This window comes from Meleagris gallopavo, chromosome 1, assembly GCF_905368555.1.
Source record: "Meleagris gallopavo chromosome 1, MGAL_WU_HG_1.1, whole genome shotgun sequence".
Classification (NCBI taxonomy): domain Eukaryota; kingdom Metazoa; phylum Chordata; class Aves; order Galliformes; family Phasianidae; genus Meleagris; species Meleagris gallopavo.
The window spans coordinates 19874114-19886556 of NC_139404.1; the positions used below are offsets into that span (position 1 = coordinate 19874114).

Genomic DNA, 12443 nt, shown 5'->3' on the forward strand with positions numbered 1-12443 from the left:
TAGTTCTTTTTGGGAGTCTTTCTGCTTAACTTGGGGAAGATCTCTGATAGTTTACATCACTTATTGTCTAGATAACCCTTCTCAGGGACGCATGCTCTGTATATAGGTGTATATAGGTGTATATATGTATATTTTGTCATACACACTGCAAGAATATCCAGCACCAGATCAAACCAGAGAACAAGTCATGGCATGCCCGAGGAAGCGCCTGAAGAGACATCGGAAGGCCTGGCATCATCCCCCACCACGGTGATCCTTGTTTAACGAAGACTTGGAAGCAAATCACCATATCAATACGACAAGAGCACTGAAACATCTTGGAAACGACAGGATGGCGACTGACTGACACCAGATAACAAAACAAATTAACAAGTAAATAACAAATGTAAATCCTCTGATAAGATTGTGAACCTGGAGTACCCAGCCAGTGGGGAAACAGGGGAGAGGGGGGAGGCAAGGGGGAGAAAACAGGGTATAAAGGCTGTCATGTTGTGTCCATAGGTGCGCTCCTGCTTGCGGGACGCCCGCCATTGTAATCGCGAATAAAATCTGCTTTTATCAGAGATACCGTCCTGACAAAATTATTTGGATATTTCCAACAGTCTCCAACCGCTCTGATTGCCTTTTGTTGGACAAAGGTAAGCGATTGCTATTATGGGGAACAAATTTACTTCTGAACCAAAAAAGGTCCTCGATACCTTTAAATGTACTCTTAAGCGACAGGGGAAGGCACTGTCTTCTGCTGACCTGCAGAAAATGCTTGTATGGGCAGCCGAGAACAATCCTTCACTAACAAATCAAACAATTTACGATCATGAAGTATGGGACCAGATCGGGGTGAGGGTATGGGACGCTACAACTAAGAGTGCTAGGACAGCGTTGGAGTTGCTCCAGAGTTGGAGAAAGATTTTTGATACGCTGAAGAGCCACTTAACATCGCAATCTGATACCCCCAGGCTGCCTGAGAGCAAGGGAGCGGCTGGTCGCTCTACAGATCAGCCCGCAGTGCCATCATCTGCTAACACCATCGGATGGGATTTTTACTGCCTCCTCTCCCGAGGATCCTAGCGGCCCTATTGAACCCAGCCCCATAGATCCTGAAGAGAAGACAGATTTATCCCCTCCTGATCCACATGACGCATGCACAACTGCTTGGAGGGAAGCTAGGAAAGCCGGAGATACAGATATGTTGAAAGTTTTCCTTGTTATCATAGCCCTGGATCAAGAGCCACATTGGAAAGCATTATTGTATAGAGTCCTGCGGGACTTGTGAGGCACACCCATGCCCCATGTGAAATACTGGCAGATACTTGTATTGCTCAATGGATTTATTCTCAGGCACAGCCGATGCCAGCTGCGCCCATGAAAAGGGGTGCTGCAGGGTTTGGATCAATGGGGACCCCCACACAGAAGTTTGATGTTTCAGGAACTTGAATGCTATTGACTTAAAAGATGTTTTTTTCACCATCTCTCTGGACCCCCACAATGCTCCTAGGTTTGCTTTTTGTGTCCTCTACTTCAGGGCATGAAAAACAGCCCTACAATCTGTACAGATAATGGCCCGGGACATATATCCCAGAAAGTATTCAAGTATTACAGTATTACAAGACAAGCCATAGTTGAGCATACCCATAGCATCCTTAAAACTATGCTACTTAAGCAAAAAAGAGGGAATGGAGAAGGCATTTCCAGCAGGAAGGCTTGTTAAAACTATGTATGGAACTTTTTAAATCAAGCATGTAAATACGGAGGACAACCAATAGCCCTCATTTCATTTCAGTTAATAAGGAAAGAGTGAATATTCATGGAAAAACTATGATACTAGTAAAGAATCTGGAATCAGGTCAATGGGAAGACCCATTCGCACTGATAACTTGGAGGAGAGGAAGAAACCTTAGGATAAACTGTGCTGGTTAATTGTCCCTGTCTTTGTGATTGTTAAATGTTTATGGTATATGAAAGTGTAAATGGTATATGGAAATGTAATTGTTAACAGCATACAGAAGTGTAAATGTTAATGCTATATGGAAGTGGAATTATTAATGGTACATGGAATTGTAAATGAGGGTACAAATAGTGGAATTGTGAAAAACAAACAATAACAACAAAAAAAACAGCAAAAAGGTTAAGGAAGAACAATGAGTCAGAAAATTAAGGTTTGTGATCTGCTCTAGCCAAAGCAGATAAGAGCAGGCAAGAGAACACATCCCCCACACTGCTTCTCCCCCCCCGCAGCTTGTAATCAGAACGTGTTACTTGCGAATGGGGACAAAAACTTCATCTGCAGAGATCTAAGGAAACCAGATATCCCAGTGTAAGCACTGGGGAGGGGGTGAAACTGAAATATAATGTTAGTAATTTCTGTAATGATGAAAGTCTGGAAAGTGAAAAGGGTTTGGGAAAAACACAGGCTGAGGAAGGCAAAGTTGAGCAACGTGTAACATGGATGTCCTTAGCGAGAGGTGAAGGATCTAGAAAAATTGATTGGGAAACAGCAGGGAAGTAAGGAAATTAGGAATAACAATAGCAGCTATTACTGCTGCTGCACTAGAACAGGGCCTGAGGACTCAGAGATTCCCTCAGGGAAGAGGTAAGGGAGAGCCTGGAAGGGCTCAGGGAGTTTCACTCCCACTGGACTGAAAGCAGCTGAGGAAGCAGGGTAAAAAAGTTTATTTTCTAATACGGGTGCCTCTTACTCTGTGCTACATCAAGAATTATCAGGACGTGGAAGGACTCAGGATAAGACTACAGCTGTAAAAAAAACTTTCTGTATTTTGTTTTGTAGAGAGATCTAATTTAGTGGTTTGTTCTCTTTTGGGAGCAGGTGTTCCACCTGGGCTCTATCGTGCACTGGCCGTGCAGATATGGAGCACATGTGGAAAAAAACCCTGCAGACTCTGACAAGAATAAAAGCAGGAGGGAGTCTGCGATGGGTGAGAAAGGAAAAGTGCACTTTGAAGTAGGGGACGCCCTGCTGGCACTGCCTATCGCATCCACCATCAGTGCGTTTCTTCTCTCTCCTTTAGGTGGTTTGCTGTCTCTCTGGGGTCAATAAGTAATAATACATTAGCTTAGGAAGTTTCCATTTCCCACTTATGGAATTGTCTAAAATAAATGCCTGTGTGAGTGTGTATCTATCGACTCAAAAAATCGTGACCTTCTATGTAACTCTTCTGTTTACTGTGTTATCAATCGAAGCTTTGACTGAGTTATGACGATTATGTTATTAATACAATTAGTGCTATTATTTTACAGTGTGGTAATAGTTTGCTAATAAACAAAAAAGGGGAAGTGTGGGTATGACCCCTCAGGAAAGAATAGCTAAAGCTCGTTATGTTCTAAATTTTCTAAATTGGTGGACAACAGAGGGCTCCCAATTTACAGGCACTTTGGTCAAAATGCTTTAACTCCTGTCAAGGAAAGAGCACAGGCTATGGTAAAAAAAAAAATCTGAATTCTAATCAGTGAGAAGGACCCTATTCGTTGATAATGTGGGGCCAAGGCTATGCTTGTGTCTTAACAGGAACAGGTCCAAGATGGGTACCAGCACCATGGGTGCCGCCAGCCATCTCAGGCCATAACGTGATCACTGCACTTCCAGCAGCTGTTTGAACACTCACCTTCAAGTCACACCTTGTTTGTCAAGCTGCCTCACTGTGGGAATCAAATGTTGTTTCTGCATTAGAATTGGATAATATATATATTTTTATTTCATGATCTCCACTGTCATAGTTCTTTTTGGGAGTCTTTCTGCTTAACTTGGGGAAGATCCCTGATAGTTTACGTCACTTATCGTCTAGATAACCCTTCCCAGGGACGCACGCTCTGTATATAGGTGTATATAGGTGTATATATGTATATTTTGTCATACACACTGCAAGAATATCCAGCACCAGATCAAACCAGAGAACAAGTCATGGCATGCCCAAGGAAGCGCCTGAAGAGACATGGAGAGGCCTGGCATCATCCCCCACCACGGTGATCCTTGTTTAACGAAGACTTGGAAGCAAATCACCATATCAATACGACAAGAAGAGCACTGAGACACCTTGGAAACGACAGGATGGCGACTGACTGACATCAGATAACAAAACAAATTAACAAGTAAATAACAAATGTAAACCCTCTGATAAGATTGTGAACCTGGAGTACCCAGCCAGTGGGGAAATAGGGGAGGGGGGGAGGCAAGGGGGAGAAAACAGGGTATAAAGGCTGTCATGTTGTGTCCATAGGTGCGCTCCTGCTTGCGGGACGCCCGCCATTGTAATCGCGAATAAAATCTGCTTTTATCAGAGATACCGTCCTGACAAAATTATTTGGATATTTCCAACATCACTAAGAAATCATAAGAACTGGAATAAATGGGAATTGGTTAACATGGACTATTGTTAGCGTTAATTTTAGTTTAGCTACTTTTTGAATTGTTTCTGAACCATGCTTCTTATTTTATTAATAGAAATGGGGGAGATGTAGGATAAAGAAGGTCGTTGTATCGCTAATGAGTGATGAAGCTCAATAATAACTTGAGCCGGACGTGAACAGCCACAAGGCGCCTAGCCCTTATGTGTGACCAGACTTGGTTAGGTGGGAAAACTGTTGTGTTGTGCGGGTATAAAAGGCTCTGAGCACCTACAATAAAGGTCCTTTGTTCTGCACCAGAGAAGTCGTCCACATCTCTTTCGCCACACCTGCAAGGGAGCTTGATGCCCTCTTGCAACAGAGCAGATCCTCCTAGAAGCTATGTTAAGGCACATACAAGATAAAGAGGTGATTTGAGACAGCCAGCATGGCTTCACCAAGGGCAGATCTTGCCTGACCGATCTGGTGGCCTTCTATGATGGAATGATGGTGTGGGAATCGAATGTTGTTTCTGCCTCTGAACAAAATAAGAAATTTGTTAATTTCATGGCCTCTTCTACCACTTGCGTCCTTTATTAGAACTAATAGGTCTTTTCAGGGGCCCTTCTACTTTATTGGGGTTCTCTGGTAAGTTTTCATTGCTAATGCCCTAGATAAATCTTCCCCAACAACCCACACTCAGTGTATAAGTAAAGTAATATGTGTGTGTATATATATCCGTAGAGATTAGGTAGATGGAGTAAATTATAAGCACAAAGACTGAAGCTTCTGTCTGTCTAGCCATCTGAAAAACTCCTGAGCCTTCAGTTAAAGGCAAGCTAGATGTAATAAATATCCTTGCAAATCAGAAACCCCTTGATGTTGGAAAACGACTAGCTTTTGGTGCTGGTTAGACAGGACCTGAGTAATAGAGAATTAAAAGAGAAGTTGTTAAATAATTAAAAACATACATATATAAGCTAGTAACAATTTACTTATGTATAGCCAGCATTGAAAATAAAATATATATGTCACACACATTACAAGAGTATCCTGCGCAAATTAAAAGGATAATTTGTTACGTGCCTCAGGGAGTGCCTGAAGAAGGTACAGAGGAAGATCGGGCACCTCCCCTCCATACTCTTTGCTTAAGAAAGACTCTGAAGAAAATCACCATATCAATATGAACAAGAAGAGTGTTGAGACATTTGGAGACAACAGGACTGACACCAGATAACAAATAAATTAATTAACAAGTAACTAACAAATGTAAACCTTTGATAAGATTGTGAACCTGAAGTACCCAGCCAGTGAAGAAACAGGGGAGGGGGGGAGGCAAGGGGGGGAAAACTATAAAAACTGTCATGTTGTGTCCATAAGCGCGCTCTCCTGTGTCTATGCCTGCCTTTGCAATCGTGAATAAAATCTGCTTTTATCAGAGATAATGTCCTGACAAAAATTATTTGGATATTTCCAACAATGGCTTCAGTGGACAGGGGAAGGGTGATGGATGTCATCTATATGGGCTTCTGCAAGGCCTTCGGCATGGTCCCTACCACATCCTTCTCCTTAAATTGGACAGGTGTGGATTTGAAGGATGGACTGTTCGGTGGATTAGGAAATGACTGGCAGGATGCAGCCAGAGGGTTGTGATCAATGGTTCTGTGTCAGGGTGGAGGCTGGTCACAAGCAGTGTCCCTCAGGGGTCAGTCTTGGGACTGGTGCTCTTTAACATCTTCATCAGTGACACAAACAGTGGCATCAAGTGCACCCTCAGCAAGCCTGTAGATGACACCAAGCTGAGCGGTGCAGTTGATACATTGGAGGGAAGGGAAGCCATCCAGAAGGACCTGGACAGGTTGGAGAAGTGAGCCCAAGAGAACCTAATGACACTCAAAAAGGCCCAAGCGCAGGGTGCTGCAATTGGGCCGGGGTAATACCAGGTGGTTATACAGACTGGGCAAAGAACCCCTTGAGAGCAGCCCTGCAGAGAGGACTTGGAGGATTGGGAACAAATGTTTACATGGGTTGATAGTGACAGGACAAGGGGGAATGGTTTTAAACTAAGACGGGAGATTTAGGTTAGATATTAGGAGGAAGTTTTTCATTCAGAAGGCAGTGAAGCACTGGAACAGTTTGCCAAAGGAAGTTGTGGACGCTCCATTCCTGGATGCATTCAAGGCCAGGCTGGATGTGCCTCTGGGCAGCCCAGTCTAGTGGCTGATGCCCCTGCTCATGGCAGAGGGGTTGAAACTAAATGATCATTGTGGTCCTTTTCAACCTAGGCCCTTCTGTGATTCTGCAACTCACACAGCTGGAGTGCTGCAATTGATGGCTACCAACTTTTCAAAAGAGATAGGCAAGGCAGGAAAGGCAATGGTGTTGCCCTTTATGTTAAGGAAAAATGTGAATGTCTGGAAATCAATGACAGTGATGATATGGTTGAGAGAGGGAATTAGAAACCTACCACTGTGTCCTAGACTTAGGAAATGCATTCTTAAGTATCCTCATTGCTGAAAAACTGCAAGACTGAATTTGCATTCACATGGGAAGGTAGGCAGATTTTTCAGACGCTACCACAAGGGTATATACATTCACCAATTTACTGCCATAATTTGGTAGCCTGTGATTTGATGGGGTGGGAAAAAACAGATAAAGTCACATTGTATCATTATATTGATGACTTAATTCTGACTTCTGTGTCTTTGGAAATGCTTGAAAAAGCAGTAGGTTCACTACTGAAATACCTACAAAAGGGAGAGCTGTCAATCTGCAAAAGATCCAAAGACCTGGACCTGTTGGCAAAATTTCTGGAAGTCAGACTGGCTTAAAGCTTTATCTGCTATTGCCTTTCTATACAATACGTCACTGAGGGACATGGTGGTGATGGGTTGATGGTTGGACTAGATGAGCTTAGTGGTCTTTTTCAGTCTTAAGGCTTCTATGACAGCTGATCTAAATTGACCAACAGGATATTCAATAGTATGTGATCATAGAATATCCCAAGTTGGAAGGGACCCATAAGGATCATCCAGTCTAACTCTTGGCTCCACACAGCACCACCCAAAAATCAGATCAAAAATAACAGAAAATAATTCAATTCAGTGACTTTTGTCTGCTTACTTGGGGTTAGGAGTCAGGAGGGAAAAAAAAAAAACAAAACAACGTATGCAGATCAAGAGGCAAGGCAGACCATTCTCAACAGAGCAGAGCAAATGACCCACACTGTACTTTGGTTTCTACCTTTACCCGCAGAACCTGCAAAACAAGATATGGGCATCTCATTGGTGAGCAGTACCATGTGAGGATCAGCAGTTTCAGCAGAGTCCCCCAGTGCCCAGATGCTTTCCCCCCACATATCACATGAAGAAGTATAAAACCGTGGGAAGCTCGCTGGGGGAGGCAGCCACTGCTCAGGAACTGGCTGGGCATCAGCTCCTGATGACTAGCTGAGCAATTGCATTGTAGCTATATACAGCAATAATAACTATATTTGTCTATTGTATTTTTATTATTTTTTTCTTCCTTTTCTTCCTTAATAACAAATACCTTTTATCCCAACCTTTAAGTTGGGCCAGAGAGTTTTCTGGCCACAGCTATATTCTGGCATAGCTCTCAGCAGCTATCACTGGTACCTCACTTGTTCTTCACTCACACAAAACCAGGATTGCTTCGTTCCAGGTCAGTCCTCTTACTTCATCTGAAGGACTGTGGACAGTAGGAAATAAGAGTTAATCAATGTAGCTCCATGCCTTTAAAAAAAAATTTCTGAGCTGGTCCGTCATGTGGCTTTCTTTATCTGAAGGAATTATGAAGAGTCAAATCTGTTCAATATTTCACATGGACATTAAACAGTGGTAATAGCAGTAGCCTCACTGCCTCTGCCTCTCCACCCATCTCGTTCTGTCAATGGCAACAAGTACAAGGCTCTGCACTTGCATCAAGGCAATCCCATGCGCAAATACATGCTTGGCAGAGAATTGAAGAGTAGAAGATGGTTCACAGAAATAAATGTGCAGAGGCTGCTAAAAGAATGAGGACTGCAACAAGCTGGGATTAGAACAATGCGGAGGTGAAGGACAAAGATAAAAGTTTTGATAGCTTGAGGACATTTGGTAAGTAAGTGGTAAGATGTCCACAAGAGAAGTTAGAACTGGATCAGGAGCTGCCCCTCTTGCAGGGTCAAGAGTTTACAGCAAAGAAGACTACGAGCCTTCATGAGGAAGACTGTGATTCTTCATCCCACAACCACCAGGAGGAGACCCCCACAACTCATTACGCATGCGCAAGGGGGAGGGATCGCATTCTATGGGTTCTCACAAATGTAATGAATATGCATCCAAATTCTGGGAAACACAATGGCTTGAGAGGAGTCCTGAGAAGGATTTGAGGGTGTCAGCTTATGGAAGATTTGACGCGAGCTGGCAATATGCACTTGCAGCACAGAAGATCAACTGTATCCTGGGTTGCATGAACAGAAGTGTGACCAGCAGGGCAAGGGAGGTGATTCTACCCTTCTACTCTGCTCTCATGAGACCCCACCTGACGTGCTGCATACAGTTCAGGGGCCCCCAACATAAGGGCACTGAGTTGTTGGAGCAGGTCCAGAAGAGAGCCATTGTCAGAGGGCTGGAGCACCTCCCCTACAAGGACAGGCTGAGAGAGCTGGGGCTCTTTAGCCTGGAGAAGGATCTGGCTTTACAGTACCTGAAGGGAGCCTACGGGAAAGCTGGGGAGGGATTTCTTACAAGGGCATGTAGCAACAGGAAGAGGGGAAATGGCTTTAAACTGGAAGAAGATAGGATTTAGACTAGGTATCAGAAAGAAATTATTTACTGTGACAGTGGCGAGACATTGAAACAGGTTGCCCAGAGAGATTGTGGATGCCCCCTCCCTGGGAGCATTTGAGGCCAGGCTGGATGGGGCTTTGAGCAACATGTCTAGAGAGAGGTGTCCCTACCTATAGCAGGGAAGTTGGAACTAGATGATCTTAAAGGTTCCTTCCAACCCAAACAATTCTATGATTCTATGAAATTTATATCCTTCAATCTCTTTAAAGTGCCCACATCATCAATTTACCACTGCTCAAATAGTGTCCACTCTCAGGGATAAAAGGCATAACCCAAAGCAGACTGCTCACTGCAAGAAATTTCCACCATCAACATAGTCTATATCTGTGGATTTTGCCAGGAATTGTGAATGTAGGAGTTTTAAGTCCCATTCTAAGCCTTTCTTGTATCCCTGAGCCTCCTCATGACCACATGTGCACTGTAGCAGTTCTGGGTGACAGGGTCTCCAGATGGAATTACCTCACAGTCATTCTTTACTATATCTGTGTTGTGGTTTAATCTAGCAGGCAGCTGTTTGCTCACTGTGGGACAAGGGAGAGAACTGGAAAAGAACTCCTGGGTTGAGATAAAAACTATTCACTAAGAAAAGAAATAAAATTAACAGAAACAAAAATTATATATACATACACACAGGTGATACACAGGGTGACTGGTAACCATTCACTGACTAATGCCCAACCCATCCCTGAGCAGCAGCTGCTCCCCTGGCCAACTCCCTCCAGCTCTGTTGTCCAGCATGATGCCATATGGTATGGGTTATCCCTTTGGCCAGTGTAGGTCAGCTGTTCTGATTCTGTCTCCTCCTCGCTCCTTGTGATTTCCAGCCCCCTTGCTAGCAGGACAGTACCAAAAGATAAAATGTCCTTGGCTCTGTGCAGCACCACTGAGCAACAGCAAAAACATCTGTGTGCTATCAACTCTGTATTTCTCCTGAAGACAAAACACAGTACCACACCACACACTCTGAAGAAAGTCAGCCCTGCCTTGCTGAAACTGGGACACTTCTCGCTTTCACTTCACTTTTACATTAGCATTTCAATGACTTAGAGACTCACCTCATATTTTCATTTTTTGAAGCAATAACAAATGTAGCTTTGCCATGGACAGATCTACCCTGAACTGAGACAGGAAATGCCTTCCTAAAATATCAGCCCTCCTTACCCCCTTCACCAGCTTATCTGCCCATTCAATTTATTTTCCCCCATGCACATGAGTGCTTCTACTTCTTTTCCCCTTACTACTCCCAATACTGATTTATCCCAGACCCAGACCCCTTCATAATCTAATAACGTTGCTTCTAATCCCATATCAACTGAGAATGTATGTGTAATTTCCCACTGCCATTCAGCAGACGTTGCACTTCCAGGCGGTCCATTCTCCCACATATCAAGTAAGTGTGGTAGAGGTTAATCCCACTGACACTAGGGCTGGGACCCCTAATCTTTAAGGTCCTTCTGTAACGGATATTGTTTTCTCTTTGGGGTAGGAAGAGGAGGCAATGGCTTCATCTGCTTTAGTTTTTCCCAAATCTCCTCTTGTTTCATCCCTTTTTCCTGAAGGATTTTCTTCATTTTGGCGAGCAGAACTCCTGTGGGCTGACTATCTAGCTCTCCTTCATTTACTCCCTGATTTATCAAGTATCTCCAAATTATCCCCCTAGGGATGTACGTCCTCACCCTCGCTGCTTCCTTCTTTGCCTTCTCTTTCCCCTCCGTCCCCACCAGGGTGCCCAGGTTCTCCAGGGTGGCCATGCACTCTCGGAGAGGACGGCCAATCAGCGTGGAGCCCAGGCTGATGAAGAACCCCCTGTGTGCCTCGGGAGAGCGGCAGGCCAGCACCCCGACATCCCCCTGCTCCACATTCATGCCAAGAATGTCAAAATCAGAGCTCACGGGTTTCTCCTGCTGCTTTAGTGCCCGGAGCACCACATTCCCACACAAGTATGCTGCTGCCTCCTGGATATCTCTCCAGGGCGCCCCTTGCATGTTATCCTTGAGGGGCTCATACTCCCCTAGATTTCTAATCACCAGCCTTAAGATTTCTCCTCCCAAGGCCTCATCGGGCGGCAAGGCTCTGATGATGGCCCCCACCTTCGGCCACGGCAGCCCTATGGCCGTGACCACCCGCTTTGCCGCCTCGTGAGTGAAGGGAGTGTGCTGTTCTAAGCTCCAAATGCGGTTCACCCACATGGGCCACCCCTCCTTGTTTTTCTTCCAGACTTTCTCTTTTCTCGACACATCCCTATCCCCCGTTCCTGCGCTTCCCTCTCGCTCTGCCAGTTTCGCTTTCCTGGCACCCACAGCCCCCCCACCTTGCACAGCGGAGTTCTCTTGGATCTCCACGTCCCAGATATCCCCGTCCCGCAGCCCCGGGTTCCCGTCTCCCTCGCTCAGAGCCACCACTTTCCTCTGATCCAGCCCCTTCCCCAACAGCCTGCTCAGGCACTGCACCTTCCTTCTCAGCCGGGCGTTCTCTGCGCTTTCAGCCCTGAGCTCCTCCCTGGCCCTCCGCAGCTGCTCGCCCTGCTCGCCCAGCAGCGCGTTGTCACAGCGCAGCGCCAGGATCTCGTTTTGGGCCACCTGCAAGTTGTTCTGCAGGTTCTTTACGCACTGCTCCTTCTCCTCCACAGCAGCCTGGAGGACGCTGGCCAGGTCGAAGAGCAGCCACTGCAGGGCAGAGCACTTTTTCTCTCCCTTAGGGTGATAAATGGAGATGTAGTTCACCCAGTGCCTCTCGGCGGCTTTCAGGGTGGGGTCCTGGCCGACAGCCTTATAATCCCAGGGATCCCCGCCGTGCTCCAGCATGGCCTGCACCAGCAGCCCCCTCTCCTCCCGCCCCACGGAACCCTCCGGCTCCTCTTTCTCCTTGGACTTCCCCGCCCGCGTCAGCCACGACATCGCGCCGCGGAGGCTCGGCGCCGTGCCGGCAGGAGCGGAGCGATCTCCCGAGGAGCCCAGACTGAAACCCCGCGAGCAACCCGCGCTCATCGAGCGGCAGCGCCGCGCAGACACTCACCGCCCCCAGCGCTCCTCCTCCCACTCGCGCAACCTTCCGGACCAGCAACCCTTCGAGGGCCGGGCCCCGCCTTTTATTCCCCCGGGCCACCTCGGCGCCGCCGGCCGGCCCGCCCCCGCTCTGCAGCCGCCCATTGGCCCCAGCTCGCCGCCGCCGGACCCGCGCGCACTGCTCCCCGGCCGCCCGCAGGGCTCAGATCCCCGCGGCTGTGCAGAGCCGCGCGGCGGGCGGGGCCTCCCC

General features: G+C 46.4%; 1 protein-coding gene and 1 long non-coding RNA gene across 2 annotated transcripts in view; both read right to left on the reverse strand.

The window, feature by feature from the left end:
* The window catches only part of LOC146545221 (uncharacterized), a 31090-nt gene extending 18893 nt beyond the window's left edge, over positions 1-12197 (reverse strand). The window contains exon 1 of the mRNA XM_085218184.1: positions 1-12197. This exon is cut by the window's left edge and continues 18893 nt beyond it. Coding sequence (XP_085074310.1) covers positions 10625-12175 — 1551 coding nt within the window. The 5' untranslated portion in view covers positions 12176-12197 and the 3' untranslated portion in view covers positions 1-10624.
* Positions 1-12339, reverse strand: part of LOC146545222 (uncharacterized) — a 31232-nt gene extending 18893 nt beyond the window's left edge. The window contains exon 1 of the long non-coding RNA XR_014881695.1: positions 12204-12339. This is a non-coding gene — a long non-coding RNA (uncharacterized LOC146545222). The remainder of the gene's footprint in view (positions 1-12203) is intronic.
* Positions 12340-12443: the final 104 nt, after the last annotated feature.